The following is a 27,960-nucleotide window of genomic DNA, read 5'->3' as shown; positions in this document are numbered from 1 at the left end:
CAAAGAAAAGGCCTATTCCAGAAATGACTTATTTATTGCAAAAGTTAAATAACTATTCCGTTAAAATAATACATAGCACTGAAGGTATATCAAGAAAAGGGGAAATCAAAGTGTGCATAACAAACAAATATCACAGATATTTTTGTTCAAGCACTAGTCGTTCTTCGCTTTTTGTACAAGAAGAAACTAGTTACATGTATATTATATGGCACATTATAACTTTATGGAATGTCAAATGAATGCGGAATGTATTTCGCTGAAGTATTGCACATAAATAACCTGAATATTTTTTTCGGATTTAATTTAAGTAGATTTTAAAAATCTACTTTGGTTTGACAAGATTGGTCAACTGGGCACTTTTACTTTCTTTGCCCTTCAAAGCTTTGTTAATCCTCTCTAAAATCGTCTTCTTTTTCTCCCACTTCTTGTTCAACATCGCCATCTTTTCCTGAGAGTTTGTGACTTTGAATGTGCTACTGGTGCCCTGCGCAGATTGTATCCCTCCGCCGAGTTCCTTGTGGTCACAGAAGTACGACACGCGGTACATTCCAGGCTTCTGGTAAGAAGGAATGTCCCAGTAGATTGTCACTACACTCTCGAAGAATGCGGCAGACTCCCAGTGAAATCTTGGAAATATAAGTATACAATTTAATAAAGGTTGATTTCGTAGTTGAGAGCAGAAACTTTAGGTTCGGTGAGTGTGATAGTGGTCAAGTGGCATAGGTGACCTGCTCTAGCCCAAGAGGTCATGGGTTTGAGCCCCATCAGGGTGAGAGTGATCTGGTGGCATTGGTGACCAACTCCAACCCAAGAGGTTAATGGTAAAGTCCCAACAGGGTACATTGTCTTACAAAGTATACTAACTAACACCAAACAATGAAGCCAATGCTAGGGTGAAAACAATGGGGTTTGATGCAAATGCAAACAAGAGCGCCAACAAACACAAACTACGCCTGTCCTAATTTAAGGACACTAAGTTAATTGATAAGTTGTTGTATGTTAAGCGTAATTTAGAGAGCGACCACTATAAAGGGCCATAACATTGGAGTGACTAAGGTGACATGGCTGGTTATCTAACCAGACCTATATATTCTGCCAATACATGTCAACATCAAGGGTATGACAATGCCAACATCAAGGGTATAACAATGCCAACACCAAGGGTATAACAATGTCAACATCAAGGGTATAACTATGCCAACACCAAGGGTATAACTATGCCAACATCAAGGGTATAACAATGCCAACACCAAGGGTATAACAATGTCAACATCAAGGGTATGACAATGCCAACACCAAGGGTATAGCAATGTCAACATCAATGGTATAGCAATGCCAACAACAAGGGTATGACAATGCCAACATCAAGGGTATAACAATGCCAACATCAAGGGTATAACAATGTCAACATCAAGGGTACAGCAAGTCAACATCAAGGGTATGACAATGCCAACATCAAGGGTATGACAATGCCAACATTTAGGGTATGACAATGCCAACATCAAGGGTATAACAATGCCAACACAAAGGGTATAACAATGTCAACATCAAGGGTATAACAATGCCAACACCAAGGGTATAACAATGTCAACATCAAGGGTATAACAATGCCAACACAAATGGTATGATAATGCCAACACCGAGAGTATAACAATGCTTACACCACGGGTATTACAATGCCAACAATGTCAACATCAAGGGTATAGCAATTCCAACACAAAGGTTATAACAATGCCAACATCAAGGGTTTTGCAATTCCAACACCAAGGGTATAACAATGCCAACACCAAGGGTATAGCAATGTCAACATCAAGGGAATAGCAATGTCAACATCAAGGGTATGACAATGCCAACACAAAGGGTATAGCAATGTCAACATCAAGGGTATGACAATGCCAACACCAAGGGAATAGCAATGCCAACATCAAAGGTATAGCAATGCAAACACCATGGTTATAGCAATGCCAACATCAAGGGTATAGCAATGCCAACACCAAGGGTATAGCAATGCAAACATCAAGGGTATAACAATGTCAACATCAAGGGTATAACAATGCCAACACCAAGGGTATAACAATGTCAACATCAAGGGTATGACAATGCCAACACCAAGGGTATAGCAATGTCAACATCAAGGGTATGACAATGCCAACACCAAGGGTATAGCAATGTCAACATCAAGGGTATAACAATGTCAACATCAAGGGTATGACAATGCCAACACCAAGGGTATAACAATGTCAACATCAAGGGTATGACAATGTCAACATCAAGGGTATAACAATGTCAACATCAAGGGTATGACAATGCAAACATCAAGGGTATGACAATGCCAACATCAAGGGTATAGCAATGTCAACATCAAGGGTATAACAATGTCAACATCAAGGGTATAACTATGCCAACATCAAGGGTATAACAATGTCAACATCAAGGGTATAACAATGCCAACATCAAGGGTATATTAATACCAAGACCAAGGGTATATCAACACCAACATCAAGGGTATAACTATGTCAACATCAAGGGTATAACAATGCCAACACCAAGGGTATAACAATACCAAGCCCAAGAGTATACCAACACCAACACCAAGGGCATAACTATGTCAACATCAAGGGTATAACAATGGCAACATCAAGGGTAAACAATGCCAACATCATGGGTATAACTATGCCAACATCAAGGGTATTACAATTCCAACACCAAGGTTATAACAATGCCAACACCAAGGGTAAAGCAATTCCAACACCAAGGGTGTAACAATACCAAGACCAAGGGTATATCAACACCAACACCAAGGGCATAACTATGTCAACATCAAGGGTATAACAATGCCAACATCAAGGGTATAACTATGCCAACATCAAGGGTATAATAATTCCAACACCAAGGTTATAACAGTGCCAACATCAAGGGTATAACTATGCCAACATCAAGGTTATAACAGTGCCAACATCAAGGGTATAACAATGTCAACATCAAGGGTATAACAATGCCAACATCAAGGGTATATTAATACCAAGACCAAGGGTATATCAACACCAACACCAAGGGCATAACTATGTCAACATCAAGGGTATAACAATGCCAACACCAAGGGTATAACAATACCAAGCCCAAGAGTATACCAACACCAACACCAAGGGCATAACTATGTCAACATCAAGGGTATAACAATGGCAACATCAAGGGTAAACAATGCCAACATCAAGGGTATAACTATGCCAACATCAAGGGTATTACAATTCCAACACCAAGGTTATAACAATGCCAACACCAAGGGTAAAGCAATTCCAACACCAAGGGTGTAACAATACCAAGACCAAGGGTATATCAACACCAACACCAAGGGCATAACTATGTCAACATCAAGGGTATAACAATGCCAACATCAAGGGTATAACTATGCCAACATCAAGGGTATAATAATTCCAACACCAAGGTTATAACAGTGCCAACATCAAGGGTATAACTATGCCAACATCAAGGTTATAACAGTGCCAACATCAAGGGTATAACTATGCCAACACCAAGGTTATAACAGTGCCAACATCAAGGGTATAAATATGCCACACACTAAGGTTATAACAGTGCCAACATCAAGGGTATAACTATGCCAACATAAAGGGTATAACTATGCCAACACCAAGGGTATAACTATGTCAACACAAAGGTTATAACAGTGCCAACATCAAGGGTATAACTATGCCAACACCAAGGGTATAACTATGCCAACACCAAGGGTATAACTATGTCAACATCAAGGGTATAACTATGTCAACATCAAGGGTATAACAGTGCCAACATCAAGGGTATAACTATGCCAACACCAAGGGTATAACTATGTCAACATCAAGGGTATAACTATGCCAACATCAAGGGTATAACTATGCCAACATCAAGGGTATAACAATGTCAACATCAAAGGTATAACAATGTCAACATCAAGGGTATAACAATGCCAACATCAAGGGTATAACTATGCCAACATCAAGGGTATAACTATGCCAACATCAAGGGTATAATAATTCCAACACCAAGGTTATAACAGTGCCAACATCAAGGGTATAACTATGCCAACATCAAGGTTATAACAGTGCCAACATCAAGGGTATAACTATGCCAACATCAAGGGTATAACTATGCCAACATCAAGGGTATAACTATGCCAACATCAAGGGTATAATAATTCCAACACCAAGGTTATAACAGTGCCAACATCAAGGGTATAACTATGCCAACATCAAGGTTATAACAGTGCCAACATCAAAGGTATAACAATGTCAACATCAAGGGTATAACTATGCCAACATCAAGGTAATAAAAATGCTTGCACCTGGGGTAGAACAATGTCAACACCAATTTTCTTTTAAGAAGAAAGCGACTGTTCAAAACTATATGCAAACTATTTGCAAAGAAGGTGTTTATGCATGCTGAGTTTATATAAATCAAATTTTAAAGGATGGTTATTATGCTGGGGAAATTATTGGATCTATATATATATATCTTATTCCGTACTGTGTTTGCCAGTGTGCGTCAGTGTAGACGGTCTCCCAGGCGGTACTGTTCACCATGTAATCCACCTTTAGAAATGTTTCCTCCAACTGCAACAAACACACGCACTTTTATTACAAAACCAACTGAAGAATCCGTATGGTATTTTTGGGCCGATTGTTCAGACCCTTGTTAGAGTAAACAATGTGATAAACGACATCGTTGTTCACTTTTAAAAATGAATTATATGATGAAATGCTAACATATTTAAATATTTTTAGAAAGTACACCTGAAACAGTTGTCTTAAATTTTGTAAGGAACGAATACAGCAGATCAAAATCATATCCAAAAAACTTCCAGAGCAGTAGCGATTGGATAGTTAACAATAATATCGTTAACATTGTTGTTAACTTAAACAAAGTTCAGAACAATGGGCCCGTTATATGATAAATAGTTTATAGCTGCAAACAAGCCATTTCGAGGCAATAATTTTGTGCACTCTTTTTTGGTTATAGGCATACATGACAAAGTTGACCCATTTTCAGGGCCTTGAACTCATACTTGATAATCTACCTACCCGAGTTTCAACAATGAACAAATTAAGTGATTATAGTTTACGTGTTATTAATTAAATGACCTTATTTCTGTGGTCACTGTCGCTCCCTTGGAATAAATTTGTACAAAAGTTATGAACATTTCTTTTCCTTGAAAGACTGCAAGAAAAACTAGGGTTTGATTTGCTTTTTGAAGCAACAATTATCTGCACATGTTGCTGTACATGTTGCTTTTTTATGGCATATCATTTCTCTCAAAGATCGCAAACTGTTTTGCAGGAATATTATGTAAATGTACCTCTTAGGCTCTTCCTAATTTTCCTTCAAACAGTTGTTGAGAAGAACTGTGAATCAAAATTATAAAAAAAGTACAGTTTCACAACATGTGCACTGTTATAACAATATCATGAATGTACTTGTATTTAAGGGATATTATGAAAGAACGACTTTCAAATGTCCTTGAAAGGACGCTTTTCCAACGTCCTGTATCACAGTGGCTTGAATTTTGGAAATAAAAGTTGTTACTGGCAATGAAAGTGTTCATTCCATCCACGAAATAATCATTAATATTATGTTATATAACACATTAATTTTCTATATTGCCTAATTAATGATTATTTTGTGGAAGATGATAAACAATTACTTTGAGCATGGTCACAACACATTTATTGTCAATAACTTTTAAATTCTTAAATTTGAGGCACTGTACCCCATAAAAGCATAGTGGAATTAGCCAAGAAAAAAAGCAGCTATTGGTTCTTTAGCTCACCTGAGCACATAGTGCTCAGGGTGAGCTTTTCCCATTGCCCGACATCTGGCAACAACTGCTTCAAACGACATCTTCTTTTTAACCTCCTGGCAAATTTAGATGAAACTTATATGAAATGTTCCTGTTTCAAGGTCTTTCAAAGTTTTTCAATTAATGAATTCCATGCAGAACTCTGATTGCCATGGCAACCGATAGGAGGAATATCTTCTTGACAAAAAACATGAGGCCTAGAGCTTCAATATGTGGTGTGATTTACTGGCCCCGCATTGAAGGTCACATTAGTTTCTTACATACTTACATAGGAAAATTTTTGAAAATTTTCTTGTCTGAAACTGCTAGGCTCAGACCCTTGATATGCAGAATCATAATAGTAGTCCCCCACCAAGTTTGTTCAAGTTGGGGACAAACCTGGCCACACCCTCGGGTTCACAAGTTTCCTATAGACTTACATAAATTTTTGAAGCTACATCAATTCAGTTTTGACCATGTGTACAGTTTTGAAAACAAATTTTAATGCTATGCTTGGATGATCATGAATATATATGACCATATGACCTACGTTCTTATTTTGATGCTACAGCAATAAAATTTTGACCCTTTGTTTATTTTTTAAAACATATATCAATGTTGTCTTCATATGAGCTATACTGTGACCTTCTTTACCAACTGTTGTATTTTTGGAGCCAAAGCAATGAAATTTGAACCATGTGTACAGTTTTGAAAACCAATATTAATGTTATGCTTGGATGACCATGACTATGACCTATTTTCTTAATTTTGATGCTGCAGCAACAAATTTTTGACCCTTTGTTTATTTTTTACAAATATCAATGTTGTCTTCAGATAAGCTATACTGTGTCCTTTTGACCTACTTTCTTATTTTTATAGCCAAAGCAATGAAATTTACACCATGTGTACAGTTTTGAAAACAAATTTTAAAGTTGTGCTTGGATGACACTAACCACTTCAACATTTGACAATACTTAATCATAGTTAAATCCCTTGTTGCATTGCCATAAACAACAAACTGATTAATTCTCATAAAAAACAAAGGTTTAAAACTTTCACTCACGTGAGCAATTTAGTGCCATCATGGCCCTTTTGGACTGGTAAGGCGCAGCTTTTGCAAAAAGCTTCGTTTAGTAATAAAAACAATGCAGCTTTGGGCGGTTATTTAAGATAATTTGCCCAAAAGAGTGCAGCTTTTGTGAAGCAGCTTCATTTCTTAAGTAAAAACGCAGATTTTGCCAAACAACGCAGCATCTAAAGACAATTAATTTCTTTAGTAAAAAAAGCAACTTTTGGGGGTATTATTGCAATTAAAACTATGTGTTCATGTACCAAATTTAATTTCAATGTTTTGACAGTCATAAGAGTCATGGTCAACATTAAAATGTCAACAATAATTATATGCCAATAAGCACTTTCAAGACTCCAATATTATGACAGTACCTGAAATGCTTTTCTTTAAAAAAAAAGGCGAGTTAAGAACTTCTATAATATCAACAATCATTTTAAACTGTTAAAGATAAGAATAAAGCTTGACTTACCCTCAGATTATTTCTAGGATTAGCACCAACAAACTTCACTTCGACCCTGTCTCCCTAAAACAAAAATGTGTAAAGAGAATAAAAATGCAAATGAATTTGACTTTTTCCGATTCTCTAATATTGGACTGTAAAATCTTCAAATCATTAAAGTTATAGATGTCAGTGTTATAAGTTTTGCAATAATTCATAAATAAAAATGAGGGGTGGGTGGCTTTCCATCATTTTGTTAGTAAAATATTATATTTTAACTTAAATAACACCATTTTCTAGCAGCAGAAATTAACTGTTATATTGATTATGGAATGTTTTCATCACAAACATAACACCATTAAGAGAAAAAGGTTGACATGTTGACTTTAAATAAAGAGGAATTTAATTCACGCATAACAATTTAAGAGGTTAATTGTAACTCGTATACACTTTAAATGGATGTCTCTGGCAAGATGTATACAAAATTCCACAAGCCCACAAAATTTGAGTTGAATTCCAAAATTGTTTCACTAATGAACTTCGTCAGTGAACTTTTTCATTTTAAAGTTCTCCGGTTCTATGACTAAGGTTGCAATCTCCACTGACAATAATTATTGTTGTTCCGTCTATGATGTAGTGTGGTCAAAATTTGAACACTTTCCAAACAATTGAGATATCATTTTTTTTTTTTTATTTAGATGTTCATCATATATATTCGATTTCATTACAGGGATTCTAACTGCTTATATTTTTCAATCCTGAAAAAAAGCTAGGGGTCTGTTCAAGTCACTGGCATATTTTTTTTTAATAGCGAAATATAATTGGAACATATTTTTTTTTATAAATATGCACTTTGAACTGTCAACATATTTTGGCATCATAATTTTTAGTAAGGAATTCTTCTTCTTCTTTTTTTTATTTTTATAAATAAATATATAAATTTGAGTTTGAAAATCTGGTGCCAGTGGTTTGAGTATGATGAGTTCATGCCAAAGTAGAGTAAGGTCATATCAATCCCCATTTTGATTACAACCTCAATTTGCAGCCAATGAAATTGCAGAAAGGTACTCATCAAGTACTAGGCTTAATCATTAAGAATTTTAACTTTTGTGGGTGTTAAAAGGTCCGCCCACAGTTCGCCACACTCACTCAGCCCATTCTTAATCATTAAGATTTTAATTGATGTCATCCATTTGTTTCAAAGTATTTTGCGTAACAAAAAAGAAGATAAAGATATTGATCATATGATAAACTCGTTGATAACATATAAATGGTCCCCCAGATGATGGTTTCAAAAAAAGAAATGTCACTTACAGGCATGTAGGCTGCCTTGGGTTGCTGGGTGACTTGGGCATAGGACTTTCCCAGTGGAGCCCGGTCCAGAATCACGGGCGGCAGGAAGCTCACTTGCTTGGATACCAGATCTGGCGGGTTAGGCCCGGGAGCTACAGGGCTGCCCTAGAAATAACATAGATAAACGCTCAGTCACTTCTGCAGATTATGAAAGTAATAATAAAAAATATGCTGAAATGTGCCCTGAAATTTGTAGAAATATGAAACCCAATTTTCAAATGTGAACTCTGAACAATAAACATCTTCATTTTGTTTACTGTGAACTATCCTTTTATGTACTGAAAATAATATAAAAACATCTTGCATATATTTCCTAAATGTAGGGAAAGGCGAATAGGCGGATCCTTCACACATAACAAACTGCAAAATAAAAAAGTAAAATGCAACTTTCCCTTTTCAGCATGGTTACTTTTTATTTCAACTTTGTAAACACTACATGGGTAGAGAAGACTTACATGATCCTTTTATAAAACAAACATTTCAAGTAAAAAATCCGACATTTTCATCGAAAAAATAGAAATCAAAATATTTTAAATGGGTTAATTATGGCTCTTAAACTTTCAAAGGATAATTAAAATAGTGAATCAGGTCCTAATATGTGAAAATGGGAATTTTGCAAAAATTGTTAGTTACCATACATGACATTTTATATTCAAGATGTTTTGGTAAAACTTTAATTATAACATTATATAAAGAATTTCTTGTTCAAAAAAGTCTCCAGCTATGGTAACAATGGACTGTAAAACTGCAACCTTGTTCTTAGATTTGGTGTATCTTACATATGTATACGAGTTCTTTAAATGTGCACCATAAATCCATACCACAATAAGCATTGTCTGTATTCCATCTAGAAATACGGCCTTATTCCACTCTACTGATATTATGTCAAAACAAATGTCAAAGATATGATGTTAACCAGTTTTGTACATGTATATGTTAAAAGGTTTATCAGCACTGTGTTTTGAGCTCAGAGGACATATTCGAATCATGCTATACTTGTATATCATAATTGAGCAGGATTTGTTTTCAAAGAAACCAATACATAAAAATTGTAATGTATCATTATTATTATACACATTTGACATGAGTTAGTTTGTTGTATAAACAAAGATAACTTACGCTGACCAAGGCCTTTGACAGGTTCCTAAAAACATTGATATATGCCTCAAGAGTATGAGGGCCATAGATTGTTGAGCCTCCTTCATAACGCTGCTCCTGTAATCAATCCAAAAACAATTTATTCTCTATCTAGAGTTATAACTGAACATGAAATCAGATATAATATATCAGTTATGTGCCAAATCCAGAAATGAAATCAGATATGTGCTGAATCCAGAAATGAAATCAGGTATGTGCTAAATCCAGTAATGAAATCAGTTATGTGCCAAATCCAGAAATGAAATCAGATATGTGCTGAATCCAGAAATGAAATCAGGTATGTGCTAAATCCAGTAATGAAATCAGGTATGTGCAATATCCAGAAATGAAATCAGATATGTGCTGAATCCAGAAATGAAATCAGGTATGTGCTAAATCCAGTAATGAAATCAGGTATGTGCTAAAACCAGTAATGAAATCAGGTATGTGCTGAATCCAGTAATGAAATCAGGTATGTGCTAAATCCAGTAATGAAATCAGGTATGTGCTAAATCCAGTAATAAAATCAGGTATGTGCCAAATCCAGAAATGAAATAAGGTATGTGCCAAATCCAGTAATGAAATAAGGTATGCGCTAAATCCAGAAATGATATCAGGTTTGTGCTAAATCCAGAAATGAAATCAGGTATGTGCTAAATCCAGTAATGAAATCAGGTATGTGCTAAATCCAGTAATGAAATCAGGTATGTGCAATATCCAGTAATGAAATCAGGTATGTGCAATATCCAGTAATGAAATCAGGTATGTGCAATATCCAGTAATGAAATCAGGTATGTGCAATATCCAGAAATGAAATAAGGTATGTGCCAAATCCAGTAATGAAATCAGGTATGTGCCAAATCCAGTAATGAAATCAGGTATGTGCTAAATCCAGTAATGAAATCAGGTATGTGCTAAATCCAGTAATGAAATCAGGTATGTGCTAAATCCAGTAATGAAATCAGGTATGTGCTAAATCCAGTAATGAAATCAGGTATGTGCTAAATCCAGAAATGAAATCAGATTCAAGACAAAAAATAAAAAAGTTGGCAAAACGGTGAATCTGTGAGAGTGCAGCTTTAACACAGTTTTTGCAACACATTCGACACCTGTCTGACAAATTATCCAACCAACAGCATGGTGATCCCTTTTAATTTTGTCAGTTTCCATACCTGGTATTCCTCAAATGTGGTGACGTAGTCAGCATAGTCGTTGGAGAGCCCAGCAATGATGGGGATTGGCTCAACCTGAAGGCCGGCTGACTTCAGGCTCTACAGGAGGTAAGATATAGGTAAGATTTTATTAAAATAAGGTAAGGTACAAGTACTTATATAATTTATATCTACACCTTTTATATCATATTTTCTATATACTTTTATACATGTAAAGAAATTTTCTTCACAGTATAGTTTTATATTTATCTATATATATGCAAATCGTTTAACAAGATATACTAATTTGTTTTAACAAGATACTTAAGTCATTTTAATGAGACAATAAGTCATTTTAACAAGTGACTAAGATGTTTTAACAAGGCTACTGTCATTTTAACAAGATACTTCTTGATTTAATGGGATACATAAGTTGATTAAACAAGTTACTAAAATATTTAAATGAGATACTTTTTCGTTCCAACGAAATAAAAAAAAATGAGACATGCCACAGTACAGTTTTACTGTTTTTAAAAGTATGATTGGTTTAGTATTATGCAATGTCTATTCATTCATAAGGTCAGTTTACCTCTACCACAGCGTCTCTTGTTCGTCTTCCAGACATTGTCCTGAAACAGTAGATAACATTAGTGTAAGTTGCAGCAAGAACAAGTGATAGAAAATGGCGGCTCAAGCTAGAGCTACAATGTCTTAGTTTGTGACCCAGACATGGAGGCTCTTAGTTTTAGAATCAATAAACTTGGCATATCTTACTTTCTATGCAATTCGTAACTGTACACTGCTACATGGAAAGGAATTAGTATTAGCAATTACATTGCTTGTTTTTCAATCAATTTCATCTTACTATAATTGCTGTACTGTTATTTTTGTATATATAAACTGAATAAATATGTTTACACTAACTTTGCATAGATTTAATAGAGAAATACATTCTGACCAAGTTTCAGGATTCAGGGCAGAAAATAAGATCTCACAAGTTCACTCTTTTTTTTATATTTGACCCAGTGACCTTATTTATTTTATCTGTCTTTGACAATGTTCTAACTAGGCACATATATTTTATCAAGACAAACTCTGACAAAATTTCATGAAGATTGAACTGAAATAAGACTTCTAAAATGTTCTTAAATAAAACTGTTGATGAAATCCCTGACAAAGAGCATTGAAAATCCAAAAGCCGCTCTTAAACGTTCTTAAATAAAACTGTTGATGACAACCCTGACAAAAAATTAACAAAAATCCAAAATCAGCTTTGACAAATCCCATTTGGTGCTAAGGTGCGCTCAAAACATACGTGAATTCAGCAGGTACAGCGATGAGGAACATCTGTCCAATCCTCAATATCTGGGTATCAACCACAGCAGGTTCCCAGGCATAGGGAAAGTCCATCTATAACAAACATAGCTGTGTTTTCATCACATACAATTACTTTGCTATGAAACTTAAGAGAGCAATAAGGAAAAATGCTTTGTAGTGTTTTCATTTAAATTTCAAAGACGTCACTGTTCAATCCTCTAAGTGGGCAATAATGAACAATGTGTTATCAACAAAAGCTGGCTTCAAGGCATAGGGAAAGTCCAACGCAAACAAATTTAGAAATATTTTGTAATGTTTTCATTTAAATTTCAAAGACGTCATTGTTCAATCCTCTAAGTGGGCAAAAATGAACAATGTGTTATCAACAAAAGCTGGCTTCAAGGCATAGGGAAAGTCCAACGTAAACAAATTTAGAAATATTTTGTAATGTTTTCATTTAAATTTCAAAGACGCCATTGTTCAATCCTCTAAGTGGGCAAAAATGAACAATGTGTTATCAACAAAAGCTGGCTTGAAGGCATAAGGAAAGACCATCTGAAACAAATATAAAAATATTTTGTAGTGTTTTTAATCAAATTAACAACAACACTACAATCCTTTAACTGGGCAATAATGAACAATGTGATGTCAATAACAGCTGGCTCATATATATAGGCATAGGGAAAGTCCATCTGAAACAAATACAGAAATATTTTGTAATGTTTTCATTTAAATTTCAAAGACGTCACTGTTCAATCCTCTAAGTGGGCAAAAATGAACAATGTGTTATCAACAAAAGCTGGCTTGAAGGCATAGGGAAAGTCCATCTGAAACAAATACAGAAATGCTAAATTGTAGTGTTTTCATTTAAATTTCAAAGACGTCACTGTTCAATCCTCTAGGTGGGCAAAAATGAACAATGTGTTATCAACAAAAGCTGGCTTGAAGGCATAGGGAAAGTCCAACGCAAACAAATTTAGAAATATTTTGTAATGTTTTCATTTAAATTTCGTCAAGACGTCATTGTTCAATCCTCTAAATAGGCAATAATGACTAATTTGTCATCAACAACAGCTGGCTTCAAGGCATAAGGATAATTCATATGAAACAAATATAGAAATATTTTGTAGTGTTTTTAATCAAATTAATGATGTCACTGTTCAATCCTCTAACTGCACAATAATGAACAATGTGATGTCAACAACAGCTGGCTCGAAGGAAAAATCATTCTAAACAAAGTATAAGTATGTAATGATTTCATAATGACGTTGCTGTACAATCCCTGAGGTTAATGATAATGCATTTTTTCATTCATAGCTTGCAATGATTTGGATATATATATATATCATGGTGTCATGAACTATATCACGGTGTCATGAACTATATCACGGTGTCATGAACTATATCAATGTGTCATGAACTATATCACGGTGTCATGAACTATATCACAGTGTCATGAACTATATCAATGTGTTATGCACTATATCAATGTGTCATGAACTATATCACGGTGTCATGAACTATATCAATGTGTCATGAACTATATCACGGTGTCATGAACTATATCAATGTGTCATGAACTATATCACGGTGTCATGAACTATATCAATGTGTTATGAACTATATCACGGTGTCATGAACTATATCAATGTGTCATGAACTATATCACAGTGTCATGAACTATATCAATGTGTCATGAACTATATCACGGTGTCATGAACTATATCACAGTGTCATGAACTATATCAATGTGTTATGAACTATATCAATGTGTCATGAACTATATCACAGTGTCATGAACTATATAAAAAACAAAATCACGGACAGGGAGAAGTTCAATGGTATATATGTTAGTACCAGCAAATGCCTAAGATCATCTGATGATCATCAACTTTTTTTACAAATTTTGCTCATTTTATTAACATCTATAATTAAGGGTAAAACTCCTCTACCCTAGAAGGGTTTTTTACTAGATAAAAACAGTCTGATTTTATGATTTTTAAGTTGTTGCTGACCAAAAAGCCATTTGTGTTGGTACAATTAAAAAAGTTTTAATGTAATAATCGTTCACGATTTGCTTTGTTGTTTTGACTGGACAAAAAAAATTGTCGCTACCCTATCTAGCATGTTTTTAGACATTTTGCCCTTATCTTTTTAGGCCTACTGATTGACGGTACATTTCCAAACAGGGCACAAATCCCGAACACCAGCTAAAACACGCGTTTGTTTACCGTGATCGATTATTCGATGATCTAGATCAATACAAAGGCTTGCCTTGGAAACACTCGCGAAGTTTAATCTTGTTTTGTGGAGTATTTTTCTAAAAAAATGCCATTCAATGTTTATACCCTTAAAGATCAAAATGTAGCACACGGGGGAATGACATCAGAGGGCGCACGTGCATCTCTAGGTTTTGCACTTATGTTGACCTACATTCAAGATACTTATAAATAAATAGAAATCACTCTTTACATTTGAAGTGCATGTTTTGAAAAACATTGGAAACAATAAATAACTTTGCAGCTAAGTGTTTATTTAATATAACATACTTATTAATTATATAATTGTATAACCATATATTTGCGCTTTTCAAGTGTTAGGTATTTGTGCCCTCCAAAGCATAAATTTAAGGGTGATTTACTGTCTATAAAATGAACGATTTTCGACATAAAATTGATGAGATCGTGAAACTGTACTTTTACAGATGCTGTCACATTAACCAAAGATGTTCCATATGCAATTTTAACTTACTACAACAAAAACTCTCCAGGATAATTGTGAAAAACCTCAAAAAGTGTTTGGATTTGTGCCCTTAGCCAGTACAGGTATTTTTTTTGAAATTGAAACATAATACACAACATTGAACCAATTTGATATGGCCTAAGGGATATAACACATGTTAGAGATTGTGCATTTCAAAAACATTGAATAAAGGGCAGTAACTAAATTCTTTCAGTCAAATATCAAGAGACTAGTTACCAAACTTGAACGAACAGATTGGTTGTGAAACAAACTGTATGTTTATGTGTAGAGTATTATTTGTGCAACAAGCCATCTAGATGTTTATACATTGTACCGGATATGAATGATATGTACCATAGCTTCAGGGTAATTTTAAAGTGAAATTTTGCAAACAACTTTAAAATCAACTTGAACATGCTGCTACACGAACATGTACACTGAATTCTTGGAGGCCTTCAAGATATCAAAGTATGTATTAAAATGAATTGTAAAGAAAATAAGGTATCAAATCTCTTTGGACTCACAAATACCTAAATTTATGACACACGTTAAAACTCTTCATCATTTCGAAAAAAAATAATTCAGCTGCCAACTTTGTGCAAGACACCATTTTAAATTATAGACAGAAGGGCCATTTTATCCTTGAATGTATGACACTATATTATGCGCAAATACGCTTTATCCAAGAAAAAACATTTAAAAATTTAATTGTAAGAAACAGGAGATAGTACAGGGTTTATACTGAGAAAGTAATTTTAACAGTAACAAGTTATTAATAATATCTCCTCATTAATATAATAGATGAAATGGCCCCCCAGTTTGGTTATTTCAATATACTCCCACATAACCTACAGTGCCCCGCATGATGGGTTTAGATAGTGACAATTATACCTTGAATGTGTTACTCAGGAGGTGAGATACAAAGTTCCATACTGCAGACGGGGATTATAATGCATGTTGAGGTGAGTTAATTAGAAAAAATCTCTTCACTTCACTGTGTCCAGCAGTATGAGTTAGGGTGGTGGCACTCTACTTGTTTTTTATGGATACTTTGGGAGGTAGGAAGTCCCACATGAGGGACAGGGTATAATAATCATAAATGTTAATGCAAGAAAATTATGAACAAACCTCTCCAGTGTCCAGCAGGATGGGTTTAGGATGGTGACACTCTATTTGTGCCTTGGAAGGATTCTTCAGGAGGTGGGAGACAAAGTTCCACACAGGGGACGGTGACGTTGTACCTGTACATACAGAACAACAGTTGTAAATTGTCACAAGCTCAATGTTAGGCTTTAAACTAAATATGATCAAAGTTAAATATTTAATAATTTTCGTGTATCCATTTGAATCAATTCAATATTTTACCTTGGAAAACATAACATGAAGATCTTAAGCTAATAGACTTATACTCTTGAACTATAGGTTTTTAGCCTGATGATCTTACAACTTCTAATCAGTAACACTTTCATTGTCAATTTACATGAGCTAGCTCAAGATTAAGTCTGCTCTTAAAACGAAAACGTTTTTTTTCCTCAAAAGAATGTACCAGTATTGAATCAAAATTTAAATACTTGTGCATTTGTTTGTATAGGGCTTTTACGTATATTCTTGAAATTCACAGTAAAACTGTTATAAATTTCTAATCAGGGCAGCTCAGAATTGTGTCCATTGTATCAAAAACACTGTCAAACTGACTCTGTGCAAAGTTGAATGCCCCAGGCCCATCAGTAGTCCCAGCTGCAAAGCTGTATCCCATGGCTCCCTTACAGGTTCGCTTGCCCTGGAAATGCATACATAAAACCTTTGCCCTAAAAAAGCATAAATATAACCCTTGCACTATATATAAGCATACATGCAAACATAACTCATGCCCTGGAATAAGCATAATAATATAAATTGATAAGAGTATATCATAATCGTATTTATATTCCTGAAATCCATTGTATCAACAAAAATTGAAGTTCAAATTGTAAGACGTCATTGTTTATTTTAATGTTGTGCTCTAATTGGATTAGTTCAACCCCATGTAACCATTGGTTAAATACGACTACATTTGATTGGCTGTTCTTTTATACAAATGTTTTAATATTGTCGATAACCTTTCTTCAAAAATAAAAACTACGCTGTAAAAACGATTTACATTTTTGTAATTGTAATGAATAATTATTTAAAATGTAAATATATGGAATATTTTGTGCATTCATGCTGTAAGGTTGCAGGAGACATGCTTGCAAAATTCCTATGAAGTTCTAGTGCATTTTATTCAATTTGCAAGTGTATGTGTTTTCAATCCTGAAAAAAATAATCACTAATCTTGAAAGAACTTTAAAATAACACATGCCTTGTAATAGCAGTGACAAAACCTTTGCCCCTAAAAATAACTATAATGTAACTCAAGCTCAAAAAATAAATAAAATCGAACAAAATAGCAAATTTAAAAGGTAAGGATGGACATTTATATAACTATTTAAATGTATTTGTAAAAATGTTATGGATGAAATAATTATGACATTTGTTTCTGATCCAGATAGACAAATCTGACCCAAGGACATGTGTGTGAGCCAAAAACAAGGCTTGCCTAGTTACCTGCAAGGCAATGCCTGAGGATTGGAGTCTCGATCTAGACTCAAAACACATAATTGATATGGATTCTCGCATACCTTACTTTATACATTCGTGTTTAAAAATTGACTTAGAAAATCATGCTTTTGAAAGTTTCACCAAATAACAAATGCAACATTGTTAACTGACGGCATACAGAGTACTAATTTTAGTTGAATGTTGTCATCAATAAGTCAAATATCATGTTCTTGAAGATTTTCAAATTGTGATTAAATTCCTTGTAGAAAAATATATTGGATTGGGCTCTATTGAAATGGCATACTTTATTTTCCATCGCTATAAAGTAAAAGAAAAAGGAAGTGGCCTATAGTTGCATATGACTCATGTACATGTAGCATGGAAGGTGGCAATTTTCCAGCATGCCAATTTCCATGCTATCCTGTGTTCAAAAAAGGCTGGAAGACCATCTAGATGTCATTATAATATATGTTCAAGATACAAATGTGTATGCGGTAAATCCTAAACACCACATGCATCTTTGAATCCTGAAATGAACCAAAACTTCAAACCATTCAAACCCATGACTATACCATAATAATGTACTCACGTCTGGGAGGGTCTGGTCGGTCATGTTTGTGTACGTGTGTCTGAAGTCGACGGGCCCAGTAAGCTTGGTAAAGGCACTGTCAAACAATTCCTACAAGGGAAAAAAATAAAGATTAGATAGGATTAAGGAACAAACAAGATTGAACAGTGTGTCATTGTGTAAATTTTGGCATATTTTCTAGGATGTTGGTTCGGATAAATTTTCATTGAGAACATCTTGGAACTGTTATATGCAATTTCATACCATTTTAGTACTAAACCGTTAAAAATCTTTTCTTCAGGTAAATAATTAGACATGGGATTTTTGATGAAATGACCCAACCTCTTAATTCTACCTTTGAGATGCCATACTGATTACCATGTTTATGTACTGCAGTAGATTTCGGTACTAAGTCATTTATAATAATGGCAATGTTGATTTGTAAATATTAAAATAAATAATAAAAGTTGTTAACCCTAAAGCCCTATAAGGGTTGGAGAGAAAGTGATTTAAAAACATATAGTGAATGATTTAAACTTTCAAACGAGATTAATTTACAAACATCATTAATAATACATACAAGTCATGTACTTATTATATCTATCATTTGTTTTTTTGGTTGGACATACATATTTAGCCAGAGAGCACATGTTTAAGTCAGTAAAAAGGCTTGCCAATCAGAGAACTTGGAGCCATGAAAAGTTTGAGCCAAGCAGAATGGCATATAATGCATGTGATATCATTTCCGAGGGTCGGATCATATTTTGATCCTGACCGGAAACACATGACTGATTTTTGATAGTGCATATCTTAAATTATCGATTTGGGTAAAAATTTGCATAGAAAACGTATGTTTTATACATTTCACTAAAAAGTGACATTGTTACCTGACATCATGAAACGTAGTTAATTTTAAATCAATGTTGACATTAAATGGTTCCTCTCAAAATCAAGCTTTCAACGATCATTGATTTTATTTGATTGAAATGCCACAACATTATGTTCATAATATAATGTTAAAGAAATATGAAGTGGGGCAATGAAAAGTGTGACTCATCTTACATCCAGAATAATAGACGAAAATTTCCCGCAGGGCTGAATTTAACGGAAACACCTGTCTGGTGTAATGGTATATTCAAACCTGGGAGATTTTGGCACTTACTTTTGCCTTCTGGAACTGGTAGGTAGCAATGATCCGTGTACTGTCAAACATATCCTTGCCAGGGCCAAACGCAACACACATCTCATTCTGCAAAACAAATAGAAAAAAACAATTAAATTTGATTGTTAATGTCAATATGGAAATAATCCTCTTATTGACAATGTAATTTTGAAATGTAGTTTATTACTTTAGTCATGTCCCTTCTGTATTTGTTTGTTTTGAAACCCTCATATGATTATTTATGTTGCAACAACCAATTGTTGCTGTGATATTTTGAAAGCCTTGATAATAAGTTAATTGTTGTCGTTGTTGTTGTTGCTGTTGTTATTGTTGACAAGGACCAAGGTACTAGACAGGGTTAAATGCTACACACCTCTCATTCTAAGCAGAAAAAAAGATAACTGTTTAATCACAATGGCCAAATATTATTATTGTATTTAACATAATGTTTCAAATCAGGCAGAGTTTGATTCTAATAGCAACATCATTTAGACTCAACTATACAGCAAAAAAAGCAAACAAGCAAAAGATGAGCTTGAATGACATGTTATCTTTTGCATATAATGAAATCAAATTCATCTTATCTTGATGTTATCAATGCTTTTATAATTAATATGTATTTGTCTGTATGCTCTTATTAATAATCCTATCTCTTTACATTTGCCTAACATTAAGTCTAAACATTATATTTTTTGGGCAACGATTGTGAAGAAAGTTATGATAACTTACACTAAGTCAGCCTCCCTGACTTACCAGATCATTACACATGATTTGGTTTAAGTCATAAACAAAGTCAGTGTCAAGGCAGTGGACCCTGGGTGTTGGGTATAACTTCCCCATTTCCCTTAGCAAATCCTACTATTAACCCTCCCTAAAGTACCTGCCCATTAGCTTGCTATGGTTAAGGTCACACCTCAGACTGGTGTCTAGGCAGTGGGGATCCTTGGTGGTAGGTGAGACATCCCCTCCGTTGGCCTGGGGAAATCCTACTATAATATTTTTCTGTACCCAACCTTTGCACGTACTGTGTTTGAGGTCACACCTCAGGCCAGTGTCTAGGCAGTGCTGACCCTGGGAGTTTGGTGAAACATCTACTCTATTTGCCAGGGACACCCCACTATAAACCCTCCCTTATGTACCAGATCATTACCCATGCTTTGGTTAAAGTCATACAAAGTCAGTGTCAAGGCAATGCGGACCCTAGATGTTTGGTAAAACATCCCCATTTCGCTTAGCAAATCCTAATATAAACCCTCCATAACCTACCTGACCATAGCTAATGCTCTGGTTAAAGTCATATAAAGAAAGTCAGTGTCAAGGCAGTGCGGACACTGGGTGTTGGGTAAAACATCCCCATTTCCCCTAGCAAATCCTAATACAAGCCCTCCCTAACATACCCAACCATAGCCTCTGCTGTGGTTAAGGTCACACCTAAGGCCAATAGGGACACTGATTGTTGGGGGAAACACCTCCCTTTTTTGGCCTGGGCAAATCTTACTATATTTTTTTAGCTTACCCGACCATTGCACGTGCTCTTGTTGAAGTCACATCTTAGGCCGGTGTCCAGGCAGTGTGGACCCTGTGTGTTGGGTGAAACATCCCCTTCATTGGCCTGGGCAAACGCTGCCACAAAATCTCCCTGAAAAACACAAACAATTGATATAAATCCTTGTAGTTTCCATCATAAGGACATCTCGAAGTAAATTGCTGTAAGTGCTTAGGTGTTGAATAATACTGAATATATAAAGGCAAAACTGATTGTCAATTTCTTTATATAGAATCAAATTCATCATGAATACATATACTATTAGGATTTGAACTATTATTCGTACATATTCTGACTTACAGGAATTTTTGCTAAAGTTAAAGATGCACTCTTACTCCCAAATAAGATTTACCATAATTAATACAATTAATTCAATATACTAAAAAGGATGAATAAATTTCGCAAACAATATTTCTTATAAAGGATAGCGCGTTTGATTTGAAAAAAGGTGCAGAAAACATGGTATTAATATCTACCTTATGAGGCAATACCGGTAGTAGATCTTTGAGCATTCACCAATCATTTGATATTTTTGCGTTTTCAGCTATTAAATACACGGTTACAATCTTGTTATCAGAAATAAATATTTTTCATAAATGCATTATTTAGTAAGTAGTTGAAGGTTTATCACTCAAAATTTATGTTTGTTATACATGTGTATGTATTGATTTTGAATAAGAGTTCCACTTTAAGGTAATGACAAAAATGTAGTGGCAGCATCAAAAAGGTTAAATAGTGAAATTTTGAAATTACAACTTCTTCCTTTACCCCCTCCTCCTCTGACCACAGGACCTCACCTTGCCAGGTAGGACATGTTCCCCATTCATCTCAGCCTCAAACATGAGTTCTGCCAGGCCCTTGTTGTCGCTGCTGATAAGTCTGTTGGTGTTGTTCATGCTCGTACAGTGGACTGCAAACCAGCTGGAATAGCAATAATTTATAAATGTATTGTGGTTAAAATAGGGCTACTTAGACTGACATAGGCAAATGGTACAGCCAGGGATTAAGTAACATGTATGTTTTTTTGACGAAAATTGAAATAAAAAAAGTTTTGGTGTGACTCCAACCTATTTTTTTGTAGTCCAAATTCAGGAATGCTTCCATCTGAGCTTTTAAGGCGAATATTATTCATTTTGAAAAGTTTGTTTGCATTCCAACAGCTCAATTTTTGCAATGTCTGAATGTGAAGAAACAATATTTTGCCAGATAAAAGATGAAGCAAGAGAGTAATTGTGTGCCAGGGGTATCTGACAATGTGTACGAAGAAGCTATATGACATCATATTTTCATGCTTTGTAAAATGGATCTGAATAGTTTAAACTCTCTATCATTTATATACAAGAGCACTGCAGAGTAAATGGCATAGGTCTGATAATCTAAAGTAAAAGAAGCTGCATAACTTTAAAATTATTGAAGCTAGAGTTATTTGCCTTGCTACACATATGCACATTGTCTCTGACAACAAAAGCACCAAGTTTGATTTGAATATTTTGAATGGATTTTCAGTTATGGCCAAGGTTAAAGATTAAGCAAGCTGACGGTGCTGAGGACGATAATGACACCAGGCTTCGACAATACTTTTCCTTTTTATCCAAAACGATTATAATAAGGCAAATTATTTTCTTAAAATTTGTACTTCCCGCTCAAATGCAGATAACAATCTTACAGAAACTGTTCATCATTTGAAAATATGATGGTATCAAATAATTTTGAAATATTTCGTTGTTATGGTTCTGAATAGCATGTTTATCTTTCTCTTATTCCTTTTCTCTATACAAGTAGATTTATTTAAGTGCTAGAACAAAGAATTTGTTTTGGCACCATACCTGATCATGCCAAACGGTTTTCCCTCGGCATCCACGATCCTTAGTACAGTCATCTCCTTGTCAGTATCATACTTGTACCTATAATTAAAAAAAAAGTGGAATACAAAATAATCAGAAAACATATTCCACACCAAGTACTTTTTTTTATAATATTATTAATGCTATCTACACATTACTTGTTCCAGTTTTAATATATGTTAAGTTAGACAATAAGACTGAAACTGAAAATGTATGGAAACATGCCTAACAGTCCAAGCACCATTGTTGTTGCAATACTATGTCCTAGTTTTAAAAACGGCATGTAAAACTACAATTTTAGGAATCGGATGTGTATCCTGTCTGAAGCACCCAACAACTTTCTAGTGAAGGTCACTATGATCTTGACCTTTGACCAACTGACCCAAATTCAAACGGAGGCCTTTTTCTAACCATGACCAATGCACATACCAAGTTTGAAGAATCAACAAATGAGTCATTCAAAAGGTAATGATTGGAAGTGAAATTTGGACGCCATGGATGATGACGCGCACAACACAACGCCGGACCAAGGAATCACAATGTATGCTCTGCAGATGTCACAAAAAAAAACATTGGGAAAATTATTGATTGTGCAATATTACTTGGCTCTCTCCTCAGCCGGGTTAAATAGGTAGGCTGAAGGGCTTCGGTTGATGTTGGATTCAAGCAGCTCCCCAGAGTTCACAAACAGGTTGGCCGGCCGTATTTTGCTCTCGGCTCTATCAATACTCTATAACAGGTGCCAGTCAATAATTACAATAATGGTATTTATTCCATTGCACAAATTATTTTGCATATATTTGTATAAGAATAAGCAATAAATTTGTTGGCTGGCAATAATTGTTGCCCTCTGTTACATCAGTACTCTGAACGGATTTGGAGAGACATATTAAGACAAAACATTACATCTTCTGACATGTACTCAGATCTTGTCTCAATAGTAAATTGCATTGATGTTATTTAAAATAGTCCACAATTAACTGAGGTAAATCTTAAAGGTTCACAAAGACCAACATAGAACAGTACGCATACTGTGAGTGAATGTTTACTTTAACCATAATATCAATGTATAAAACATACAAAGCATCTTCAGAGCATATACCAACATTTGTATCTGATGTTTTTTTTAGTTTAAAAGTGGGGATAACTCAGCAACTAATAAAGCAAGAGGCATTGGCCTTGGTACATTTGTGTATTGTAATTGGTAACATGTGAACCAAGTTTTGTTTGAATATTTTGAGAATTTTTTGAACATTATGGCCAAAGTTGAAGATTTAGCACAACAATTTGAACGAGGCAACAACAACGCCAAAGCTATGATAAACAGTATCTTGACTTTTTTTCTTCAAGAGAAAACCAGGCCCACATAAAATATATTATTATACATATTAATATTCATTTCAAACACTTTTTTCTGTTACCTTGATTATACCCTCCACCAATGCATCAAATGATTCTCTGACAAAGCCCATAGATGTGATGTCAAACAGCAGGTACTGGTGGAAGCCCGCAGGTCCAGAATGGGTGTGGGTGCCACTGATACACACATTCCTCTCTGTGTACTTGCCTCCATAATTGACCTTCAGTTGCCTTATGATCTGAAGTTCAGTACAGATAATTATACAACTAATAAAAGAGAATCTCTGAGCCATGTTTGAGTTATGGGTCCATAAGTAATGCTTTACATGTGTGTAATATCTCTGGCAACATGTGTACCATGTTTCATCCTGAACATTTTTAGTAACTGTAAACAATTATATTGTTTAACAATATTTTAGTACAAACAATGACCAAAAAAAGACAACAAGACCAAGGCTATGACAATACATGTACCTCAACGAGATAATAAGGACTGGTTGCATGGCTTACAAAATGTACCCTTTTTTCAATCCGACTACCGTATACTATCATGTTTATTTCCTATCAATCTTAAAATCTTTTTTTAAATCCCTGTACATGAACATAGCAAGTGGACACCATCCAGCCCATCTTGCTATATAATCAGAACCTGTTGGCTCCATATCCCAGGGACAGGCCTAAATACTTTGAGCCTCATGAATATAGAGCCAAGCGGAAATGATTCCAAAGAGTAAAACAAAATCAATCCTTTAAAACCAGTTCAAGCCAACAATGAAATCAAGCCAAGTGATAACGAGTCAACAGGTTTCAATTGTAAGTCAGTTAAGTATATATTATGCATTCATAGTAAAAACATATAAAATTCATCTGCTTTTTGCTTACCTCCAGTTTCACTCCAGCAGAAAACATGCAGGCATCAATGTTTATGAAGACGACTCTGTTTTTGTTGTTGTCCTCAAATATAAAAGCTCTGCTAAACTGTCTCAGGTGGATTCCTCTGCTGGTCTGGGCAGGATTTGCATAGCCCATCTATAAACGAGTAATAAGCTGTTACCAAAACAAAATACTTCTGGTTTCCCTACCAGGTTGGGTCAGGTTGAAACTACCCAGTTTTTGGCACCTGACCATACTTTTTAATTGGATTTGGACATTGTTTTGTGACTGTTTTCCTTTGGGGAATATATTGTAGATAGCGAATTGCAAAACATTAAGACTCCCAGATGTTCTGTTTTTACAGTTAAAATTAACCAAGACTTCATGTATATGGGGACAGTTTTAAGAGAGTCTTGATTATTTTTTTTATTTAAAAAATGAAAATCAACTAATTTAAAGGGACTCGCTCATGTTTTGGCACAAATTTTTTAACAGTTATGCATTAGAAAACACTTTGATACTGAAATTGAAGAAATAAATACACTTACATGTAAAAAAAAAATCTGGTTTAAGTGTTTGGTGCACACAAACCCGTACAATCCAAGAAAAACATGAAAACTGACAACAAAAACTCTTGCTCACAAGGACTCACAAACAAAGATAATGATTAACTTAACCTTAAGCCTTTTGTTGAATCACATCATTTACATGTACGCTATTCAAAGTTGTGGACTTCAGACAACATTTGAGCATCTATCAACATTTGTTGAAGTGTTCCAGCTGACTGTATCTGTGTTTTAACACTTCTAATGATCATTTGCCACACTTAATTTTGTCATACAAAATGTGTAGTCCAAATAATTGTACATTGACTGACTTTTTTTATGATTTTTGATATGGCAAATCGTTAGGGATTGGAAGAATCATGTATAACACGTCTATTATTTTAGACTAACAAAATGTGCATTTTACAAAAATGTCAGCGATCGAGTCCCTTAATTTAAGTACGAGTACATGTACCAACTCTGGACCAATAACAAAATACTGTACATGTACTAGATCTCAGGTACAAATGGCATATGTGAATTGATTACTTTTTTCGATAATTTTCATAAAACTAAAAGTTATGAGTTATCAGGAATGACGTCACCATTACGTCATATGTACTTCTGTTGTGTGGAAAATTCTCAATAAAAAAAAAAAGTTCTTATGATTGACAGACATGTTTTCACATGCTCAATACACTGTAAATCAAAAATATCATTATTCCTGAAAGTTTTATACCTTAAGTATCTATTCTTGCTTGATTTATCATTTAGAGTAGAGATTAAAGCATAAACCGCTGCCCTATAGTTGGAAGGTCATTTTGGAAGAACTGTCATGGCGGATGGTGCAATTTTTAGAGTTTGATTTTCAAGTGGAGTGATTTTTCTTAGGAAAAACTTGACCCCCCTTTTTTATTGGCTTAAAAGGTAATTTAAAGCTTGTACTTTAAGAATATATATGGTTATCATAGCCTGCATTCGCTCGAAATGCCTTTAAATGTTGTTTTAAAATTATAAGTTTACATTGAAGTATATAGGGAAAAACATTGGTGGTGTGTAACCTATAAGGGACCAAACTGCTTTGTTTAAAAAGTGTTATTTTTGGTAAGAAATGTATTGCATTTCACTATTTCTGGCAAATTTTCACAATTAAATGCATTTATCTTGTCCGGTTGATCAAAATATGCTATTTCCTGGTTTTCACAACTTTCGCCTATTTATTTTTTTTAAAAATGAGTTGTCTGCAATCTTACGAGCACTGAAAATGTCCAAATTTGGTGAAAATTTGACTGCGAGAACATGAAATGTGTGGAAAGATGTGTAGAACTGCCCCATTTGATGCTTAGAATGCCATTTGAGTCAAGGTTCAGTTGAAAAACTTCAAAGAATGGCATTTTGGGCCAAAACGCCTTAGAAAATACAGACGCACAGGCACTTGGGTGACAGGCAGTGAAACTGGAAAACCTGACACAGACTGTCAGATTGACCTAGCTTTGGGTGTATTAATGTATGAAGGACTAATCGAAAGTGTTTTTCATAAAAAATGCAGGGACAGGTTTAGTTATAGGAATGACGTCACATTTACGTCATATGTACTTCTGTTGTGTGGAAAATTCTCACTAAAAAAAAAAAGTTCTTATGATTGACAGACATGTTTTCACATGCTCAATACACTGTAAATCAAAAATATCATTATTCCTGAAAGTTTTATACCTTAAGTATCTATTCTTGCTTGATTTATCATTTAGAGAAGAGATTAAAGCATAAACCGCTGCCCTATAGTTGGAAGGTCATTTTGGAAGAACTGTCATGGCGGATGGTGCAATTTTTAGAGTTTGATTTTCAAGTGGAGTGATTTTTCTTAGGAAAAACTTGACCCCCCTTTTTTATTGGCTTAAAAGGTAATTTAAAGCTTGTACTTTAAGAATATATATGGTTATCATAGCCTGCATTCTCTCGAAATGCCTTTAAATATTGTTTTAAAATCATAAGTTGAACATTGAAGTATATAGGGAAAAACATTGGTGGTGTGTAACCTATCAGGTATGCATACTATACATGTACCAACTCTGGACCAATAACAAAATACTGTACATGTACTAGATCTCAGGTACAAATGGCATATGTGAATTGATTACTTTTTTCGATAATTTTCATAAAACTAAAAGTTATGAGTTATCAGGTATGCATACTAGATACATGTACAAAATGTACATGTATTGTACATGCGCAGAGTTCGTGGTTTCACAGGATAACACTATTTTCTAATTTACCCAACATTCGTAAATTGTCATACCATGTTAACCTCCGCTGCAGGACCAGTAATGTCTGCGATTCCGATTCCCACATTGTAGTCTGTCTGAGCCGATGACGAGGTGACTAAAATAGAAAGTAAAAATGTGCAACACACAATCCATTTCATTCTGACGTTCGCCATTTTGT

General features: G+C 34.6%; 1 protein-coding gene across 1 annotated transcript; it reads right to left on the bottom strand.

Moving 5' to 3' along the window:
• Positions 1-15: 15 nt before the first annotated feature.
• LOC128205311 (neutral ceramidase B-like) lies at positions 16-27,960 on the bottom strand. The gene is made up of 19 exons (XM_052906848.1): positions 27,815-27,960; positions 24,983-25,129; positions 24,163-24,339; positions 23,344-23,471; positions 22,724-22,801; positions 21,695-21,818; positions 20,868-20,990; positions 19,352-19,438; positions 18,211-18,300; positions 16,737-16,821; positions 16,170-16,282; positions 12,298-12,392; positions 11,572-11,611; positions 11,004-11,102; positions 9,814-9,909; positions 8,656-8,799; positions 7,372-7,425; positions 4,522-4,607; positions 16-626 (listed from the first exon to the last, which is right to left on the bottom strand). The coding sequence occupies exons 1-19, from the start codon at positions 27,953-27,955 to the stop codon at positions 323-325; spliced, it is 2,211 nt and encodes a 736-aa protein (XP_052762808.1). The 5' UTR covers positions 27,956-27,960; the 3' UTR covers positions 16-322.

Source organism: Mya arenaria, chromosome 2, assembly GCF_026914265.1.
Source record: "Mya arenaria isolate MELC-2E11 chromosome 2, ASM2691426v1".
NCBI classification, from domain to species: domain Eukaryota; kingdom Metazoa; phylum Mollusca; class Bivalvia; order Myida; family Myidae; genus Mya; species Mya arenaria.
Note: the sequence above shows the minus strand (reverse complement) of the source record. Positions and strands in the feature narration are given on the sequence as shown.

What these genes read in the sequence shown, in the direction of transcription:
- LOC128205311 (XM_052906848.1), bottom strand. Translation starts at nt 27,955, where the DNA reads ATGGCGAACGTCAGAATGAAATGGATTGTGTGTTGCACATTTTTACTT. An exon ending in GGCATTCAACTTTGCACAGA is followed by an intron (nt 16,283 to 16,736) that starts GTCAGTTTGACA and finishes CTGTATGTACAG; the next exon opens with GTACAACGTCACCGTCCCCT. An exon ending in CCACATTTGAGGAATACCAG is followed by an intron (nt 9,910 to 11,003) that starts GTATGGAAACTG and finishes GATTGATTACAG; the next exon opens with GAGCAGCGTTATGAAGGAGG.